At 41.0% G+C, this 22,551-nt stretch overlaps 1 protein-coding gene across 1 annotated transcript in view; it reads right to left on the bottom strand.

Annotated features, from left to right (window-relative positions):
- Positions 1 to 22,551, bottom strand: part of DPP10 (dipeptidyl peptidase like 10) — a 656,594-nt gene that overhangs the window by 149,876 nt on the left and 484,167 nt on the right. The window contains exons 6-7 of the mRNA XM_036320739.1: positions 2,110 to 2,162; positions 1,928 to 2,009 (exon numbers count right to left, since the gene is read on the bottom strand). Of these exons, the coding sequence (XP_036176632.1) occupies positions 1,928 to 2,009; positions 2,110 to 2,162 (135 nt within the window). The remainder of the gene's footprint in view (positions 1 to 1,927; positions 2,010 to 2,109; positions 2,163 to 22,551) is intronic.

Below are 22,551 nucleotides of genomic sequence, written 5' to 3'. Positions count from 1 at the left end.
GAGGGAGGCCAAGGCTGCTGGAGTCCAGGTGTTCTTCTTAAAGGGTTCATACACAGACTTACTTGGACTCACTTGCTCTGAACTCCAGGATAGGACAGCATCAGGGACATATGAGAGGAACTGAATTGTTTGTCATCAGGGCAAGAGCTGGAAGACTAGCTTTCTCCCAGACAGAAATACTGGCAGAAGCCATTGTTCCTTTCATGAGCCCTCCCCCAACAGAGCCAGCAAATGGGTGCCATATCTGAGATTCCATAAGCCTAACACACACTCTTTGCCCCACCCTGGTGACTCCCTAAGGTCCTGCCCTACTCAAATTTCAGGCCCACCCAAGCTGTTTCCAGTAGCTTTTCAATAGGAATGGCCTATCTTGGCTCATGTTTCAGGTTTCCCTAAAATCTTTCAAACAAGCAGCATCTGGTCTCAGTGAGCCCATATCTCTCACTAAGTCACCCAAGTCCTGGCGCTAGTAGCAGCTGGCCTTGGCTCACAGCTTGGCCTTGTCTGGGCACCTCAAAGCCCAGCATACGTAACAACCATCTGCAGATGACTGTGCAGCTCATTCCAGATGGCCTCCGGCAGAATACACACCATGGTGGACCTTGGCCTGCACCTCCTGGGAGGCCCCAGAGCTAGCACGCCCAGTGGGCAGATTCAGATCACATTGAAGAACCACCATCCAATCACCTCCACAAGTGACATGCTCAAGGGTTGACTCAGAGGGCATAGAGCCCTGCTGAACTAAATCCTGCTCTGTGTAGTGGGTCTCTACACAGCTGATCCTCCACAGTGGTTGGAGGTTTGTGATCAGTGGTCAGAGCCAATCCTTGCAGTTGATTGCCTGGGTAAATCCCCAATAAGAACAACAAAAGAAAAAAAAAAAGAATTAAAAAATAATGAGGCTAGTGTAAGGAGCCCCTGGGACAATTTCATGTGTATCAACATTCACATCATGGGGGCACCAGAAGAGAAGAGAGAGAGCAAAGAAATTGAAAACCTATTGAAAAAAATAATGACAAAAAACTTCCCTTACTTGGTAAAGGAATAAACATACAAGTGCAGGAAGCACAGAGAATTCCAAGCAAGATGAACTCAAAGATGCCCACATTAGGGCACATTATAATTAAAATGCAAAAGGTTAAAGGCAAACAGAGAATCTTATAAACAACAAGATAAATCAGTTAATTACCTACAAGGGAGCTCTATAAGACTGTCTGATTATTTCTTAATAGAAAATGTGCAGACCTGAAGGGAGTGGCAAGAAATATTCAAAGTGATGAAAAGCAAGGACCTACAACGAAGGTTATTCTACTCAGCAAAGTTATCATTTACTAGTAGAATCAAAGGACAAATAAAGAGCTTCCCAGACTAGAAAAAGCTACAGAAGTTCATTACCACCAAACCAGTATTATATGAAATGTTAAAGGGTCTTCTGTAAGAACAAGAAAATAAGACAAAAATATGAACAATAAAATGGCAATAAATACATATCTATCAACAATTGAATCTTCAAATAAAAAGAACAAGCAGAAAAGAAACAGGCTCATAGATACAGAGAACTTTGTGTTGATTGCCAGAGGGGAAGGAGGGTAGGGGAATGGACAAAAAATGTGAAGTGATTAAGAAGTATAAATTGGTTGTTACAGAATAGTCATGGGGATGTAAAACACAACATAGGGAATATAGTCAGCAATATTCTAATAACTAGGTGTGCTGGGTGGGCGTGGAAATTACTGAGATGATTACATATTATATAATGTCTGGTAACTGGGGAGTACACTTGAAATGATGTATATCAACTGTAATTGAAAATAAAAAAATGTTTTTAAAAACTAGTCTGTAACCCACTGTAGTGGGTCTGTAAACATTTCCCTAGGCCCTAGGGCCACGGCTGATGATACTTGGGCATCCCAGTGCCTGTGCTTACCAGCTGCTGCCCTTGGACACCCCAGGCCGCATACTGCAACACGGAGTTCGCTACTTCTGGAGGGTTTAACTCCCAAACTTCCCTTGAAAAAAGGTAAATATTTTTACATGAACAAGTTGATATCTACACCAGGAATTTATTTGGACAATTTCTCAGGAAAACCAGAAAATCGAAGAACTTACCTAGTGTGTATGTTGTAAATCACATATGAAGCAGTATACGAATAATGAAAAATCTGAAATTTAAAAAAAAAAAGAGTTATTGACTATAGTTGAAATAAAGGCTCTATCTTAATGTGTATATATGTTTTTATTAAATTCCAGGGTAGCCAAGTATTGGTTTTAGAGAGGAATCAAAATGTGACATATTGCCGTTCTGGGGTTCATTACCTTCTCTGAGCCTTACTGCAGTAGCCTTCTAACTTTTATCTGACCATCAGTCGCATTTTCTATTCAGTCCACTCTATACTTAGTATGATTGTGATCAAAATTCTATCTTGTTAAAAATATTTAGTGATTCCTCATCATCTATAAAATAAAGTTCACACTATTCTGTCGATATTTAAGGCTTTTAGTATTTGGAGTCTACCTGTTTTTCCACCCTTATAATGCACTGCTTCCCTTCATCTAGTCTATATTTCAATTGCATTCGACAAATTCCCCTTGTATATTCTGAACTTTTTCTTTCTAGGCCATCCTACCCTAACTCAGGTGGAAATTTTTCCTCCTCCTATTCCATCTCTCTCACAGATTACTCAGACTCTCGGGACACTCTCACCCTGTAGTGTACACGTTATAACTATTTTAAGTATATGTCTTATTTTCCCCCAGAATGATGTCAGGTCCAGTTGTGTATTACCTTTACATCCTCCACATTACCTAATACAGAGTCATGTTTGCATGCAACATGCAACAGTATTTGTTGAGTAATGATTCTGATGGGGAAAATCTCATATAGCTTGAGGTGTTTTTTGTTGGAAACAAAATGTGATACCTCCCCCAACCCCTTCATAGTAATTGTTGAAAATAATATATTAAATAGTTGTTTGCAAGTATGTAATCTTCAAGAGATGTTAGTACCATCTTATTTAGAACCTTGTTTCTTTTTAATGGCCATCTTCCCAAGGATTATAGAACCTATGATGGGGTGACATCAAATCCCAAAGATGGACCATAGTGGATAATGCAAAGATATTTCTACATTTGGTTCTTAGTAATTAGAAATGATGAAATAGTGGACGACTGAGTAAATGAGGAAAAATGCAAAAAAAAAAAAAAAAAGGCTAGGGAAAGAGATGATGAATGTATTGTATTTCAGTAAAAATTACTTTTCTCTAAGCTACTTAGTTCTGGTGAACAAAATGTTTATCTAGCTATATTAAATTAGATTATTATTTTCAGGTTTTACAGAACTTATACTTTCAGCTTGCAATTGTAAAAAGCTTATTTAACTCCTATAGTGGATGTACATTGTACAAATTGTATAATACTGCCAACTAAAACTCCCTTGAGGTCAATGTGTTATTTATTCTCAGTGCAATAATAGCTCCAATTAAACAGGATTTCCACATATTTGGAAAAGCAATACTAGTGTTCTCTTTATAGTGCAATAACAATCCTTCCCCTATTTGTTGCAATACTGTGTATTCCAGTGAAGCTTTCTTCCTTTGGAAATAACTGAACTTTGAGATTGCCTTCACTATAGAGTTGTAGGCGTAAAAATGATTTTTACTGGTGTCTATTTTGACATTCACATCATATTCTATACAATTCCCTAATGAATACATCTTTTGAGCCTTGAATTTACTACTATGGCTGATAGGTGAGAAATGCGACCACATCTATAAACATTTTTATCTCAGAAATTTCTGTTGCCAAAGCACACTGTCAAGTGAGCACTTGACCTTCAAAGCAGACACATGTGTACATGGCATTATGGGTAATGTAAACCACTCATCCTATCTGTAAATCATCTAGGACTATACCTGAATTCTAGGCTCACATCCATCTCCAGATAAAAAAGTTGCTGTGCATTACTTTTTAGGCAAAGCAGGCTGAAACAATGATTGAGGCAAAACTGGATATAACCATTGAATTTGGTCTCTTGCTGTGATGTTTGTTATAGAGGTAGCTGGCTCTTCTCAATGAATGACTCCAAAGGACATAAATGTCCTCTAAATGATGTGATTTGGAGAGGGAGATATGGAAATCTGCTTCCTGTCTTGTAATTCTTAGCCTGACACAGCATTGTTTCTCACAGCTGGTGTATTGAGGTGGGAGACCACAAAAAATAAGTTTACCTGGACTCGCCCCTAAACCTATAACAGGTAGAAGCAATAAGGTGCAGGCTTTCAGGCTCATCGGTAGGTGTCTTACAAAGCCAGCAGTTTTCCATCTACAGATAATTAGAACCCAGTCCTTTACTCCTAGTTTAGAGCTCTTTCTTCTAAATCCACTGCCCTTGGTGTAGTGTGTGTGTGTGTGTGTGTGTGTGTGTGTGTGTATAGTCCAGGCAGATCTCAAATACTTCTTCATTTTGTAACTTTCGTAGTTAAAATAGCCTTCGATGCCCACAACAGAATAAAATGAGTTGGGTAGGAGGAATCTTCAGCAGGGTTAGAGGTAGAGGTCTCTCTTTGTTTGTTTGCATAGTGTTGAAGCAATTTTAAAAGAGTTTTTTTCAATGAGAATTGGATTCAGCTTTAGTGATTATCTGTATTAAGGTACACTGGTCTAAATTCATTTTGTGTTAATTTGTATCTCTTTATTTCCTTCTTTTGATTGCACTTCCTTTTTTTAATATATTTTATTGATTTTTTTTTTTTTTTTTTTTTTTTTTTTACAGAGAGGAAGGGAGAGGGAGAGGGATAGAAAGTTAGAAACATTGATGAGAGAGAAACATCAATCAGCCGCCTCCTGCACACTCCCTATTGGGGATGTGCCCGCAACCAAGGTACATGCCCTTGACCAGAATCGAACCTGGGACCCTTCAGTACACAGGCCGACACTCTATCCACTCAGCCAAACCGGTTAGGGCAGCACTTCCTTTTTTAACATATCAAGATTTTATTGTCATATAGTACATATGTCTCCTTTTCCCCCAATTTACCTACCCTACCCCTCAGCATATGCCCTCACCCTCCGGCACATGCCCTCATCCCTCCAGTGTCTGCGTCCATTGGTTATGCTTATATGCATGCATACAAGATCTTTGGTTGATCTCTTACCATCCCCCAGCCCGCCCCTGTCTTCCCTCTGAGGTTTGATGGTCTGTTAAATGCTTCTTTGTCTCTGTATCTATTTTTATTCATCAGTTTATGATGCTCTTTATATTCCACAAATGAGTGAGATCATGTGATACTTATCTTTCTCTGACTGGCTTATTTCACTTAGCATAATGCTCTCCAGTTTCATCCATGCTGTTGCAAATGGTAAGAATTTCTTCTGTTATACAGCAGCGTAGTATTCCATTATGTAGATGTACCAGTTTTCTAATCCACTCATCTGCTGATGGGCACTTAGGCTGTTTCCAAGTCTTAGCTATGGTAAATTGTGCTGCAGTGAACATAGGGGTGCATATATCCTTTTGATTGGTGTTTCTTGTTTCTTGGGATATATTCCTAGAAGTGGGATCACTGGGTCAAATGGGAGTTCCATTTTTAATTTTTTGAGGAAACTCCGTACTGTTCTCCATAGTGGCTGCATCAGTCTGCATTCCCACCAGCAGTGCATGAGGGTTCCTTTTTCTCCACATCCTCGCCAGCACTTGTCATTTGTTGATTTGTTGATGATAGCCATTCTGACAGGTGTGAGATGGTACCTCATTGTTGTTTTGATTTGTATCTCTCAGATGATTAGTGACTTTGAGCATGTTTTCATATGTCTCTTGGCCTTCTGTGTATCCTCTTTCGAAAAGTGTCTATTTAGGTCCTTTGCCCATTTTTTGATTGGATTGTTTATCTTCCTTTTGTTAAGTTGTATGAGTTCCCTATAAATGTTGGAGATTAAACCCTTATCAGAGATAACATTGGCAAATATGTTCTCCCATGCAGTGGGCTTTCTTGTTGTTTTGTTGATGATTTCTTTTGCTGTGCGGATGCTTTTTATTTTGATGAAGTCCCATTTGTTTATTTTTTCCTTAGTTGCCATTGCCCTAGGAACTGCACTGGTAAAGATATTGCTACAACAAATGTCTGCTATTTTGGTGCCTATGGCTTTTTCTAAGACTTTATGGTTTGCTATCTTATGTTTAAGTCTTTATCCATTTTGAGTTTATTTTTGTGTATGATTCTTTTTGTTAACATTCCTCATTTCCTCTTATCCACAGTTCTTCTACAACATTGGCTAGATAGGTCTTGATTCAAGATGAGAGGATAAAAGTGGAGTCACTAATGTTAGAGACAGTCTTTTTCCTCTACAGTTTGGCTGCTGCATAACAAGAGCCAAACTGAGCACCTGATGAGATCCTTGGGGACATGAACATTCACAGTCAAAAATCACATATTCGCCAAAACCGGTTTGGCTCAGTGGATAGAGCGTCGGCCTGCGGACTGAAGGGTCCCAGGTTCGATTCCGGTCAGGGGCATGTACCTGAATTGCGGGCATATCCCCAGTGGGAGATGTGCAGGAGGCAGCTGATCGATGTTTCTCTCTCATCGATGTTTCTCTCTCATCGATGTTTCTAACTCTCTATCTCTCTTCCTTTCTCTCTGTAAAAAATCAATAAAATATATTTTTTTAAAAAAATCACATATTCATCTCATCTTTGCAAGTGATATTCCACTGCTTGTTACAGAGTTGGAATAGTTAATGGCTGAGGTAATGGGCATGGGGCAAAACTGAGGTACAATATGTAAAATATTGATCAAGGCTTAGTCTTAGAAGCTGGCCTTGAAATGCCCAATCATTCCATATCATGATGCCAAAAGGTATTTATTGGGAGGTACAGAAAGTATCATAAGATCCTGCAATGCAATCTGATCCACATTACCTCTACATCACTCTGGGATCCCCAAGAAGAGGTTGATTACTAAATGTTAATTACTAAGAATGGCACAATCAATTCTTATTATTTGTTGTAGTCATGTTCTATAACCCATTGTATACACTGAATTAGCAAAGACTGAACCATTGCTCCTAAGAGAAATACAGGGTTAGGTTGCTATGAGCCTCTGGTTATAACAGTTTCATCAACCAATCAGCACATAATCTTATTTTATGTAAGTTTCTTTCTGAAGACACCATATCTAATATTTAGTATTGTTAATTCATTAACATTGAACTCATGGCCAATAGCATAATGACTCATGCCTGAGTGACACTTGTCTAATAGATGTACTTTATCTATAAAGCACATACAGCCCTCTCGTAACTAGAAACACTAAACAACATTTCAGCACTATGTTTAGGGGATATTTTAAATAGAAAAACCATCAACAAAAAGCATGCACATGTGAAAAACATGGTACTAATGAGGTCACGTAAAAGACACTTTTCTGTATGAAAGGTGAAATAAGAAAACGAAAGGCTGCCTTGTATGATCTCAGCTGAGAAAGTGTGCACCATGCCCCTCACATGTCTGCTACCCAGCACATATAGATGACAAAGGATGTATAGGGAGCATTGATTTTTGAGGCTCTAAATACATTCTGGAAATTGGGAAATTTTTGAAATCCAGAATCTGCAAATAATGAAATAACATAAACATAGTCTGAGCTATTACTGGAAGAAAGAAAAAAAAACAAACAGACATATTTAAGGCCTGCCAGAACTTGAATAAGTATAGATGTTATCCCAAATGGTGGAATTCATGTTGTGTAAAAGAAAACTAGCTTCATTCATCAACTCTTTATTAAGCAACCTCTTTGACACAAACATTGCACTAGTACTATTTTTTTTAAAAGATGTGATAATAAAAATTATCTTTAAAATAGTACAACATATAAAGGAGTATCAGTTGGTAACTTTTATTTACTCTCATGTGTTGTCTGTCAGTTTGTAAACATTCATGGGATACTAATGATGCACAAACCTGTGAGTTAAGTGCTTTGCCCAATGGAAAGGCCGTCATAAACGTGACCCCTGTCCCTAAGCAGCTCTTGATGCAGTTGGGGTTGCAAGGTTAAGAAACATTCCATTAGCAATGGGGCACTCTGGTGAAAGGTCAGAGTTAAATGAGGACTTACAGATTATAACGTATTGGCTTTCCGAGAAGCAATTCATCTTCTTGGCTTCAAGATAGCATCATAAAGAATGTAACAATTGACTTAGGCATCAAAGGGGCTAATAGGGTTGAGAAAAATGCAGCTAGTGTAGTAAATAAGTTTATCCTGCATATAACTAACAATTCTTGACATGAACATTTGCTTTATACCTAACTTTTCTGAGTGTTATATATATATATATATATATATATATATATATATATATATATATATATATATCATTTGATGTTTAAAGCAACCTAGGAAGATGCTATCATTCATAGTTCATGTGATGGGCTCTGGGAGCACTGAATGTGTGAGTAGGAAATGGAGTTACAATCTGAGCCCATGTCCTTCTGATTCTAACTCTCTATCTCTCTTCCTGATTACAACTCATAGCATGACTTTCTCTCTCTGTACATCTCTTTCGGGACCTCAGACAGGAAGCATGACTACAGCTTTGCAAAAGATTCATTTCTGACAGACCTATTAAGCCACCATCCAAAGATATATTGACAGAAGTAGGCGTGAATTAATTATGATTACCACAGTTAAAAGAGATTTCATTTTGGAAAGATGACCTAATATATCAGATTAAAAATGTAAATCTTCTCCTTTAGCTGTTTTTCACAATTTTCTTCTTGGAAAATTGGTTATTACCTAAGACATCTATGGACATTCATGTCAAGAAGAGTTATACTTACAAGAAAAAAGAACAGGGTACTTTAGTAATTTATTCTTGTACCAGATGTTTACACTCTGGGTGCCAAACCTTTTTCTGCACTGCAGTTAAACTGCCAAGTGGGTTTAAATGGCGTGTATTTTCATAGCCTGGAGAATAATTAAAGTAGGTTTTATGTTTCGCCATGGACTCAAACAGTTAGAAAAACTAAACTATGAGGAGGCAAGTTTCTGAGCGAATAGCATTTATGAAGGAATATCAGTGAGAGAAAACACAACAGAGGTAAAGGGCATTTGTTTCTCGGGGAAGTGTTATAAGGATGTCAGGCTTGTTCTAGAATAATGAAGTACCTTTTAGGATGAGTGAGCAGTGGTTCTGTTGTTTTAAAAAACACCTTTATTATGTAGTGGAGAACTGGATAGTCAGGCAGGACACTCTGATGTAATAAATGCAATTCACAAAATTACAAGCTCCAGCTCTACAAAAATGTTTTTCAATGCATAAAAAGGGCTTGGTGAACACTTTGGACATTATTGACTGAAACGGAAAATAAAAATGAAAGGGAATTAAAGGTACACTTTATACTTGTCAGTATTTTAATCTACTTTCATTTGTGTTTCACTTAATGCTCACCATAAATTTGAAGATATTATTCATCCAGAATACACAACTAGTAAAATGGAGACTGGAACCAAGGTCTTACAGATTCCAAACATGTTATCACTGTTTCAATGTGCTTCCACATGGCAGAACCATGCAGGATTCTTCATCCTATTACCGTCATGGCAGACCGTAAAGATAGGGGCACTAAATATAAATGCTGCTACAGAAAATAAAGTTTGTCTTGCTAAAATTAGCTCTATTTATGCTAAGATCTATATAAAACAAAAGTGAACTCTAAAGAAAAACAACAACAAGACAAAAAACAACAGACTATCTGGCACAAAACCAATTTAACTCTTCTGTTAGTCTGCAGCCATCACCACATAGAATATAGTAAAGTAATACGTTTACTTTTTCTCTCTTTATTTGGGTCTTGTAGGCTTCCCATTTGGCAAAAAAAAAATATTGTACTCGGAATTGAATAGTGAATACTGCATTCAAGTCTCAAAAGCAGGCAGACACCAAATATTACCTCGGCATCATTTTTCATGTAGAACTATTGTGTCCAAGGTATAATCTAACCACCCTGCACATTCACGATAGCCAGCACAAGAATATACGTTATTATTGATAACAGGAGACCTCTGAGCTAGCAGAATAAATAATTTTCTGCTGCATCCCTTGTTAAATAAATTAACAATCACCATAGTCAAACCCCCTTCAAGTTGTTCTTACAATTCAGTAATGTCTAGAATGCAGAATTTCACTTCAAAGAGGGCCCAGAGCATCCTGCTTCCAATAATCTACACTAATAAAAGAGAAACATGGTAATTGGCGTATGACTGCTACCCTTTTCATTGGCTAATCAGCGAGATATGCAAATTAACTGTCAGCCAAGATGGCGGCCGGCAGCCAGGCAGCTTGAAACTAACATGAGGCTTGCTTGCTTCAGTGACGGAGGAAACCAATGTTCCCCGCCTGCGGCTGCAGGCCTCTGAGCGGGCAGTTTAAGAAACATTGTAACAAATACCGCCAGGCTTCAGCCAGCAGATTCACAACATTGTATGCAAAAGCCAGAAACCTACTTTCAGCCGCACGGAGGCCTAAGAGCTGGAGCCAGGCCTCAAGGTAAAGCTGGCCCAGATTAAAAAAAAAAGAAAAAAAGAAAAAAAGGAGCGGTTGGGAGCTTCAGTCACCCCCAACCTGAAAACAGCCCTCAGCCCCTCACTCAGACTGGCCAGGCACCCCAGTGGGGACCCCCACCCTGAAGGGTGTGTGACCAGCTGCAAACAGCCATCATCCCCTCATCCAGGCTGGCCAGGCATCCCAGTGGGGACCCCCACCCTAATCCAGGACACCCTTCAGGGCAAACCAGCCGGCCCCACCCATGCACCAGGCCTCTACCCTATATAGTAAAAGGGTAATATGCCTCCCGGCACCGGGATCAGCGTGACAGGGGGCAGCGCCCAAACCCCCTGATCACCCTGCGGCTCTGTGTGTGACAGGGGGTGGGATCCCAACCCCCTGAGCAGCCCTGCTCTGTGCCTGATAGGGGGGAGCTCCCCAACACCCCCCCCCCAAGGGTCCTGCTCTGTGTGTGATGGGGTAGAGCCATAACCTCCCCATCAGCCCTGCCCTGAGTGTGAGAGTGGCGGCGCCCCAACCCCCTGATCCGCCCTGCTCTGTGGGTGATAGAGGGCAGTGCCCCAACCCCCTGATGGGCCCTGCTCTGTCCGTGACGGGGGGTTGCGCCGCAACCTCCCCATCGACCCTGCCTTGAGTGTGACAGGGGATGGCGCCCCAACTCCCCAATCGGCCCTGCTCTGAGCCTGACCAGGGGCTGCACCAAGGGATTGGGCCTGCCCTCTGCCACCCGGGAGCAGGCCTAAGCCAGCAGGTTGTTATCTCCTGAGGGGTCCCAGACTGCGAGAGGGCACAGGCCGGGCTGAGGGACCCGTCTTCCCCCCGAGTGCACAAATTTTTGTGCACCGGGCCTCTAGTCTATAATAATAAAAGCATAATATGCTAATTAGACCAGAAGTCCTTCCGGACAACCTTCCAGATGAAGCCATGGCTGCGAGGAAAGCCCGAGTCCCTGGTGCCTGCCAGCGGCCAGAAGGAAGCCCGGATCCTGGGTGCCAGAGGGAAGCCGGTGCTGGCAGCTAGGGGGAAGAAGGCCTACTCTTGTACGAATTTCATGCATTGGGCCTCTAGTCCAAATATAACATGTAACCTTCACCATAATATATTGCTGACTGAAGTAACTCATTGGTAATGCCACACTCTGTGAAAATTTTTTCATGTACCAGACTTTTTGCATTAATTATTGAATATGAACTACTTTCACACCAATTGGTGTTAAACTATTTCCTGTGTATCATCATTGGAAGTATCTGGTTTGATACCTGAAAAACATACAAAGGTCTATTGCTACCAGTGATGTAAGTCAGCTATCAGTTTTCACTAGAATAAATTGAAACGTAATCTACCTGCATATAAACTAGTTTTCTCTCTAGCATATCAATGCAGAAATCAATATATTGCAACAGGACAGAGTGACAGAGGAACTCTCAACCTTAACTTTGGTGCTAGAACTAGAATGGCAAGGATGAAAATTACTGCTTCCACATAGAGAAATGCACAGGTCCCTGTTGATGGAGCTCAGTAAGTGCCTTAGGAAAGAGTTACTTCGTTCCACAGGAACTTTGGTGGAACAGTTCTTTCATTATTTCAATGGGACCAAATCTTACTTTGTTTTCTCAAGCAGATTACTTAAAATGTTTAATTTATTCATCAGGGAAATTGAAAAAGCAAAATATTTTCAATGATTTTGTTATAAAAATGGGAGGACAAATTATATAAATATTATTTAACTATTACATGAAGCTAAACCAAGAGAATGGAGACAGAAAAAAATCAAATTTATTTGAATTACACCTTGTTAATTTCTTTAATAAAACTCTTACTATCAAGCAGGAAAAAAAACCCACAAAACATAAAATTACTTGTATGGATTTGTCTTAGTCATTTTTCACTATACTATTTTTCCATAGATAATTAAGACTCACCTGTGTTGAATGATTTTTTTAAATTTTGAGAAAAATATAATAAATATAATTTTAAGAATGTATAATTTATGTAAGTATTTACATGTTACCAGCTACTTAATATAGGTTGGTAATATTCTTTGTATATTATACAAAATCCTGAAATTATTTCCCTTGCATATTTATGTACACCTTTAGGATATATTCCAGAATTAAAATTTGTAGGTCAGAAGATATGTACATTTTACATTTTGATTCATATTACCAAGTAAATTTTCAGACAGGTTAAAAATAATTTATGTTGCTGTGTACTGCACAAGTATTTTTTTTCCTTAATGCAACAAAAAAAAAAATTACCTATTGTGTTTTTGTATTGTTTGAATGGAAAAACAAAAACACTTCATTATTTAGACTTTCAGTTTGTGAATCAGCTTGAATATCTTGTCATAGCTTTTAATGCTTTGTATTTTTTCATTTGTGACTTTTCTATCAATGTATTTTCTATGGGGTTATTTACATTTTTCTTGTTGATCTCTTAATGTTCTGTTTATATCATGAATTGTAACTTTGTTTTCATGAATACAACAAGTATTTTAGCTAATTGATGTTTGCCTTTTAATTTGTGTGTTCTATAAAGAAATTTTAAATTTGTATATGATTTTTTTAAGTTATTTTCTCTTTCAGATGCAAGTAGCATGCCAAGGGAAAGCTTCAATAATCTACACTAATAAAAGACAAACAGCAAATTGACCATACCTTTGCCACGCCCTAAGCCATGCCCATGAACCAATCAGAGCAACTATATGTAAATTAACCCAACCAAGATGGCAGCTGGAAGCCACGAAGCTGAAGCGAGCAGGAGGCTTGGTTGCTCCAGTGATGGAGGAAGCCCAGCTTCCCAGCCGGCTCTGAGCTCCACTCAAAGCAACAAAGTTTCAACTATAGAAGATAAATAAACCCCAGATACCTGCTTTCAGCAGGCTGTGGCCACAGAGCTGGAGTGAGCAGGAGCTGGCTCTGAGCTCCACAGAAGGCAACAAAGTTTCAATTATAGTAGGTAAGTAAATCCCAGAATAAAAAAAAAAATAAGAAAAAAGAAAAAAAGGAGAGGCTGGGAGTTTCTGTCACAGGGGGGGCTTGGTCAGCCTGAAAACGGCCCTCAGCCCCTCACCCAGACTGGCCAGGAGCCCCAGTGGGGACCCCCCACCATAAAGGCGGTGTGACCACCTGCAAACAGCCATCAACCCCTCACCCAGGCTGGCCAGGATCCCCAGCAGGACCCCCACCCTGATCCAGGACACCCTTCAGGGCAAACCAGCTAGCCTCCATCCGTGCACTGGGCCTCTATCCTATATAATAAAAGGGTAATGTGCAAACTGACCCTAACAGCAGAAAGATTGGGAATGACTGGTCACTATGACACACACTGACCACCAGGGGGTTAGACGCTCAATGCAGGAGCTGCCCCCTGGTGGTCAGTGTGCTCCCACAGGGGGAGCTCTGCTCAGCCACAGCCAGGCTGATGGCTGTCAGTACAGCAGTGGTGGTGGGAGCCTCTCCTGCCTCCTCAGCAGCACTAAGGATGTCTGACTGCAGCTTAGGCCTGCTCCCCGCTGGCAAGTGGACATCTTCCGAGGGCTTCCACGCTGCCAGAGTGATGTCTGACTGCCAGCTTGGGCCTGATCCCCTGGGAAGTGGGCCTAAACCAGCAGGTGGTCATCCCCCAAGGGGTCCCAAACTAAAAGAGGGAACAGGCCAGGCTGAGGGACCCCCTGAGTGCACAGATTATTGTGTACTAGGCCTTTAGTAACATTATAAACTTTAAATAAATTTTTCTAGTACTTTAAAAATTCAAATTTATGATCGCTTCAATTCACTTACAATTATTTTTTGTTTAAGGTACAAAGTATATACTCAGTTTGGTTCTTTATTCCCCAAATAACCAGGCACAGCTTTTCACTACAATTGTATATGTAAGTGTGTGTGTGTGTGTGTATATATATATATATATATACTAGAGGCCTGGTGCACAAAAATTTGTGCACTCAGGGGGAAGGGGGGGTCCCTCAGCCCGGCCTGTGCCCTCTAGCAGTCTGGGACCCCTCGGGAGATAACGACCTGCTGGCTTAGGCCTGCTCCCGGGTGGCAGAGGGCAGGCCCAATCCCTAGGTACAGCCCCTGGTCGGGCTCAGAGCAGGGCCGATTGGAGGGTTGGGGCACCACCCCCTGTCACACTCAAGGCAGGGTCAATGGGGAGGTTGAGGCGCGACCCCCTGTCACGCACAGAGCAGGGCCAATCCGGGGGTTGGGGCACTGCCCCGTCACACACAGAGCAGGGCCCATCAGGGGGGTTGGGGCTCCATACCCTGTCATGCACAGAGCAGGGCCGATCAGGGGGTTGGGGAGCTCCCCCCTATCACTCAGAGAGTAGGTCCGATAGGGGAGTTGGGGCACCGTCCCCTGTCACCCACAGAGCAGGGCCGATCAGGGGGTTTGGGCGCTGCCCCCTGTCATGCTGATCCCGGTGCCAAGAGGCATATTACCCTTTTACTATATAGAATAGAGGCCTGGTGCACAGGTGGGGGCCAGCTCGTTTGCCCTGAAGGGTGTCCTGGATCAGGGTGGGGGTCCCCACTGGGGTGCCTGGCCAGCCTGGATGAGGGGATGATGGCTGTTTGCAGCTGGTCACACTCCCTTCAGGGTGGGGGTCCCAACTGGGGTGCCTGGCAAGTCTGGGTGAGGGGCTGAGGTCTGTTTTCAGGCTGGGGGTGACTGAACTCCCAAACGCTCCTTTTTTCCTTTTTTTTTTTTTTTTTTTATTCGGGGCCAGCTTTACCTTGAGGCTTGGCTCCAGCTCTTAGGCCTCCGTGGCTGAAAGTAGGTTGTAGGTTTCTGGCCTTTGCATAAAATGTTGTGAATCTGCTGGCTGAAGCCAGGCGGTATTTGTTACAATGTTTCTTAAACTGCAGGCTCAGAGGCCTGCAGCTGCAGGCGGGGAACGTTGGTTTCCTCCATCACTGAGGCAAGCAAGCCTCATGTTAGTTTCAAGCTGCCTGGCTGCCGGCCGCCATCTTGGCTGACAGTTAATTTGCATATCTCGCTGATTAGCCAATGAAAAGGGTAGCGGTCCTACGCCAATTACCATGTTTCTCTTTTATTAGTGTAGATATATATATATATATATATATATATGTATATAGAATATACATATATATATATATATAATTTTAATGTTATCTCTAAATTCTATATAGAACTTTTATCATTTCCTTAACTACTTTGTTCTAATTTATTTATTTGCCTTTCTTGATGAAGACCACCTCAAAATAACTTTAAAATATACTTTAACACAGCCGTGGGCAAACTACGGCCTGCGGGCCGGATCCGACCTGTTCGGCTGTTCTATCTGGCCCGCGGAGTCGAAAGAGCGGAGGGTTCTCTTGCTCTCCCCTCTGCTCATTTACCAGCAGCAGTGTTAACATCTGTTAGTTCACAGAAACACTCCATCTATGCTTTTGTTCCGACCCTCCGGTCCAATTTAAGAACCCATTGTGGCCCTTGAGTCAAAGAGTTTGCCCACCCCTGCTTTAACACCTGATATTAGTTCATTTATACCTTTTTATTCTGTGACTTATAAACACTTTTTAAATCTTGACTATTTAAATATAGGTCTTAATATCCTGATTAAGTTCTAGTTAAATTTAGAAGAGGATTAAATTTTGTGGAATATATACTGTATTGCATATTACCTTTAAAAACCTTTTGAGTTATTTCTTTAAAAACAGATTTTTATTGGAGATTATATATATATACTAGAGGCCCGGTGCACAAAAATTTGTGCACTCAGGGGGAGGGGGGGAGGGTCCCTCAGCCCGGCCTGTGCCCTCTCGCAGTCTGGGACCCCTCAGGAGATAACAACCTGCTGGCTTAGGCCTGCTCCCGGGTGGCAGAGGGCAGGCCCAATCCCTAGGTGCAGTCCCTGGTCGGGCTCAGAGCAGGGCCGATTGGGGAGTTGGGGCACTGCACCCTGTCACACTCAAGGCAGGGTCAATGGGGAGGTTGCGGAGCCACCCCCTGTCACGCACAGAGCAGGGCCAATCTGGGGGTTGGGGCACTGCCCCCTGTCACACACAGAGCAGGGCTGATCAGGGGGTTGGGGAGCTCCCCCCTGTCACTCAGAGAGTAGGTCTGATAGGGGAGTTGGGGCACCGTCCCCTGTCACACACAGAGCAGGGCGGATCAGTGGATTGGGGCTCCGCCCTCTATCACCCACAGAGCAGGGCCAATCAGGGGATTGGGGCGCTGCCACTGTCACACTCAGGGCAGGGCCTATGGGGAGGTTATGGCTCTACCCCATCACACACAGCGCAGGGCCAATCAGGGGGTTGGGGCTCCGTACCCTGTCACACACAGAGCATTGCCCATCAGAGGGGTTGGGGCTCCATACCCTGTCACGCACAGAGCAGGGCCGATCAGGCGGTTGGGGAGCTCCCCCCATCACACACAAAGCAGGGTCGATCAGGGGGTTGAGGAGCACCCCCCTGTCACTCACAGAGTAGGGCCGTTAGGGGAGTTGGGGCACCGCCCCCTGTCACCCACAGAGCAGGGCCGATCAGGGGGTTGGGGCGCTGCCACTGTCACACTCAGGTCAGGGCCTATGGGGAGGTTATGGCTCTACCCCATCACACACAGTGCAGGGCCTGTGGGGAAGGGGAGGTTGGGCACCGCCCTCTATCACCCACAGAGCAGGGCCAATCAGGGGGTTGTGGCACCGTACCCTGTCACACACAGAGCTGCAGGGCTGATCAGGGGTTTGGGGCACCTTCCCCTGTCCTGAACAGAGCAGGACAGATAGGGAGGTTGTAGCCCCGCACCCTGTCACACACAGAGCTGCGGGGCGATCAGGGGGTTTGGGCGCTGCCCCCTGTCACGCTGATCCCGGTGCTGGGAGGCATATTACCCTTTTACTATATAGGATAGAGGCCTGGTGCATGGGTGGGGGCTGGCTGATTTGCCCTGAAGGGTGTCCTGGATCAGGGTGGGGGTCGCCAATGGGTGAGGGGATGATGGCTGTTTGCAGCTGGTCACACCCCCTTCAGGGTGGGGGTCCCCACTGGGGTGCCTGGCCAGTCTGGGTGAGGGGCTGAGGGCTATTTTCAGGCTGGCAGGTGACTGAAGCTCCCAACCGCTCCTTGTTTTCTTTTTTTTTTTTTTTATTCTGGGCCAGCTTTAGCTCTGATGCCAGCTCAGAGGCTTCTGCTGCTGAAAGCAGGTATCTGGTTTGTTTGGGTTCTATCATTGAAACACTGTATCAACTCCAGCTCTGAGATCCTGGTGGGCTGAAAGCAGGTTTCTGGGGTTTTGTTTAGCTTCTATATTTATAACAATGTTTCTAAAACTGTAAGCTCAGAGGCCGGCAAGGCAGGCGGGGAACGTTGGAGTCCTCCGTCACTGAAGCAAGCAAGTCTCATGTTAGCTTCAAGCTGCCTGGCTGCCGGCCGCCATCTTGGCTGGCAGTTAATTTGCATATCGCCCTGATTAGCCAATGGGAAGGGTAGCGGACATACACTAATTACCATGTTTCTCTTTTATTAGATAGGATATATATATATATATATATATATATATATAGAGAGAGAGAGAGAGAGAGAGAGAGAGAGAGAGAGAGAGAGAGAGTTTCTAGTTGATATTCCATGGCCAGAAAGGATAATTAAACTTTTCAGAAAATGCTATTAATATTATTGGATAATCATATGCAAAATAAACCTTTATCTTTTGCAACATGCATTAATCTTAACAAAAGTAAATCAGAACTCTCAATATGAAACCTAAAATGTCTACAAGAAAAAAACACTAGATAAAATCTTTGTTGCTTTTGCTTTGGCAAAATGTCTTGGGTAAAAAGCCAAAAGAACTATGAATAAATAAAAAACTGAATTGGATTTCATCAAAATTAAGAATGTCGAATATTTAAAAAAAAAAAAAGTCACCTATTTTGCCCAGCTAGTGTTGCTCAGTGGTTTAGTGTTGACCTGTGAACCAAGAAGTCATGGTACAACTCTCAGTCAGGGCACAGGCCTGGATTGTGGTTCAATCTTCAGTGGGGGGAGAGGGAGTGCAAGAGGCAGCCAATCAATGATTCTCTCTCATCATTGATGTTTCTCTCTCTCTCCCTCTTCCTTCCTCTCTGAAATCAATGAAAATATCTTTTTTTTAAAGTCACCTATTTCAAAATGAAATGGTCAGTCACAGACTGGAAGAAAAATATTTGCAAATCATATATGATAAAGGGTTTGTGTCCAAAATAAATTAAAATATTCATAACTCAGCAATAACAAAAATGGCAACTACATACCCAAAAAAAGAAATATTTGGACAAGCATTTATCCAAAGATATCTAGATAGTAATTAAGGCCATGAATCCATGTTAAGGAAATTTCACTAGGAAAATTAAAATGTCATTGCATACTATTAGAATGGCAAAATAATAATTATAATACAAGTGGTGATTATAAGTAGCAACTGTCAAATGGTACTTGAGAAAATAGTTTCACAGTTTCTTATAAGGTTAGATGTATACTTACCATATGATTCATCAATTCTCACTCTTAAGTATTTCTCAAAGTGAAATGTAAATCTATGTTTATACAAAATCCTGTGTCCAGTTTTTTTTTTTAGCTCATGAACCTAAAATCACTGAAATGTCCCTCAATTGGGAAATGGCTAAGTAAATAGTGGTCTGTCAATACAATGAAATACTATTCTGCAATAAAAAGGAATGTAATACTGATATTTACCACAGCATGCATGAACCTTGTTGCATTATGTAAAGTAAAATAAACCAGATTTAAAGTTTACATACTCTATGATTCCATTTATATGACATCCTAGGAAATGCCAAACTATGGATACAAAACAAATCAGTAGTACCATGGATTGAGACTAAAAAGCAGGAATGAATACAAGGTAACAGGGGTAATATTTGGTGTTATGACACTATTCTATATCTTGATTGTAGTGATGGTCCCACGGCCGTATGTACTTGTTAAAACTTGCAGACCAACACACTAAAAAAAGGACAATTTTATTGATTTAAATCATACCTTAATATAAAAAAAATACATATGAGTTATTTCTCATCTGAGATTCAAGCTAGATTTAAAACATGAACAAAGGGATAGAGAGATATTTTAAGAGATTTGTAAATCCATTAAGATACCACCAGTATAATTTTCTGTGTTCAAGTTGTCTTATTCTGTGTTTCAAGGTATGATTTTACAAATAAATGGAGTTCTGGCTTTTAATTTAACCATTTTTCTATAAATCTGAGATGTGCATTTTTTCCCACATTTTAACAACTCTGAAATTGAGATGACTCTGAAATAAATGGAATGTCATAATTTAATTGCTTCTTGGAACACAAAATAATGGTGTATCTTTCAATTGATGATATCTCAGATTGGGTGAAATACAGTAATTACTCTCCTCTAGCAAACACGTTGTGATAAAGGGAAGTAAGTACGTCTTTGTCAGAAGGGTTAAAGGCTAGAACGCTGTGACCGCTGTGCTCTGCTGTGTTTCATCCACAGGACAGTACTAATTACCTAGTGGCAGCTGCTAAGGGGAAAGGACACAGTCAATATGGGAATGAGATCTGGGTATGCCGCTGGCATATTTAAAGCACGATCCCAGGGACCTGTAAGCTAAAAATGAAAATTTCTAAGTGCTTAGGCCAGCACGGTCAACAGAACTCCGTGCAACAATGGGTATGGTCACTCTGCCCTGGCTGTGAGCCATGTGACTCACAAAGTACTTGAAATGTGGTTGGCGCAACCGAGGGACTAAACATGCATGTTTTCACACATTCATTTAAATGTAAATGGTCACATGTGATTGGTGGCCTTATAGGAAACAGCCCAGGCTTAGACTCTGGGTTTGATCAGCTTTAGAATTAGAAAAGAGGGCTGGTCAGTTGATGGCTCTGAAAATATCAGAGCCATCCATGACCCTGCATCATTGAACCAGAGCAGACAGAGCTAAGAAGGTGGCCAGCACAGGAGGGAGTGGGCCAGCAAAGGAATATCAACTGTGTCTCCTTTCTCACTTCCTGCTACAACCTTCCAGGTTTTATGAAACAAAGCATCCACTTTCCCAGCAGAGCTATCTCCACTAATTCCAATGTTATTTTCCATTCTTTCTCAATGTGTTAGTAGGAAGAATAACAAAATTGGGAGATTCAGGGTGCTATCATTTGTTTTATTTTCTAAGTATACAACTAATGATAAAAATAATAAGATTCAGGACCTTAACCCAGAGCTTTACTGATATTAGAGATTCAAATATTCCCTACTAATGAATCAAAAATTTGTAAACAGTAATTGATAATATTTTATATCATTTTTTATTATTCTACTTTGACATTTTTCAGTATATTTTTTGTATTTATACAGCATATTCTTTGGGCTAAAAATGTAGGCAAATTAAAAAGTTCGTCTGGTATAAAATCATTACCAAATTCAAATTATTTCTGAAGTATCTTAACATGTTTAAATTACAAGAAGTTCATAGTAATTTGAATCCCAGTAAAACTAAATGACTATCAAAGTTAACTTAAATGTCTAATTTTAATACCATCACTGGCATGCTGCATGCATGTATATAAATGCACACATCAATATGTTTATTGTAAATATATCAGGCTCTGTAATAGGGTTGCTCAAGTTTTTTCTCTACACAAAACAACACAACTGAGAGGATAAGAGGAGACTGAAAGCCAATCGATAATTTGGCTATCCTTGGCAGAGCTGTGTTCAATCAGACAAGGAAGCATCTTCCACATCGCGCAACTACTGAGTCACGGCCAAGCAGTGTGTCCATGGGTGCAAGTGCTCAGAAGGGACAAGTTTTCATAATTTGTCTATCTGGAGAGAGAGTACCATTTTAACACAAAAATTCACTAGCCCTGACGTGTTCTTAAACACATTCTATGTATCATGCTGTGGTGTTGTGTGTGTGTGTGTGTGTGTGTGTGTGTGTGTGTGTGTGTGTGTATATCTTCATTATTTGAATACAGTCTTTAGAAAGGCTCTCTCATAATTCTTTATTACAAGTAACAGGACTGGGTTTTTAGCTAATTAAACCTACAAGGGATATTTTTAAAAAGGTATTAGGGATCTCACAGAATAGTTGGGAGGACTAAGAAACCCAAGGGGCTAAGTTTCTAGGAAAGTTGGTAGAATCTGGCTAGTTAAAAAATGAAACAAAACAAAAACAAAAAACAACAAAACCTTGCTACTGCATGGAGCCCAATAGAAAAGGTCCACCTCTTTCACCTCACAAAAGCCACTTAGTACCAGGAATGTGACTTGTAACAACTGAGGCCAGTGAAAGCCAGACCTCTCTGTGATCACCAACCTTGAGTAACTTAGACCCATCATGGACAGCCTTGCCCCTCATGCTTATCCATTCCAACTGCGGTCCAGTGGATTGGTGGTGCAGGTTACATGCCTACATCCTAATTCTAGGAGATTTACATGTTAAGAACATATAAATATTGGAACTACAAAACAACTAATCAAAAGATGATGGGTAGCCAATTGAATTATGTTACCCAGTACAAAATCAGTTATAAGTGTAACAGTTTTAGGAAAAAATAATAAGGTTAGTCTATGGCAAATGAATCATGAACTTGTTGCACACTTATTTCTCATTATGATTAATTTTTATTTTCATAGATGACAAAGAAAACTCCTAGTTTTTAAGAACAGTTGCAGAGCTCATGTTGGCCCAATAATTAGGAAATAGGTCTACAAATGTGGCACATAAAGTATATTACTATTTATATTAATTCCAAATAGATATAGTCTCTTAATTAAAATAAAGCAAAAAGAAAAAATAACCAATGTAACTATGAAAATAAGATTTTTAAAAGATATATAACCAAATAGAAGAAGAAAGGAAAACATAAAGACCAAAATTATAACAGGACCTCAGATGAAGTGGCAATTTTAATTAGGCTATTAGACTTTAAATAGTTTGAAGAGTTGTTTTCTAAGAGATTTAGAATATATAAACAGGCAATCTGAATTAT

Source organism: Myotis myotis, unplaced genomic scaffold (assembly GCF_014108235.1).
Source record: "Myotis myotis isolate mMyoMyo1 unplaced genomic scaffold, mMyoMyo1.p scaffold_m19_p_8, whole genome shotgun sequence".
Lineage (NCBI taxonomy): Eukaryota > Metazoa > Chordata > Mammalia > Chiroptera > Vespertilionidae > Myotis > Myotis myotis.
The sequence above is the reverse complement of the archived record's forward strand: the minus strand, read 5'-3'. Positions and strand labels throughout refer to the sequence as shown.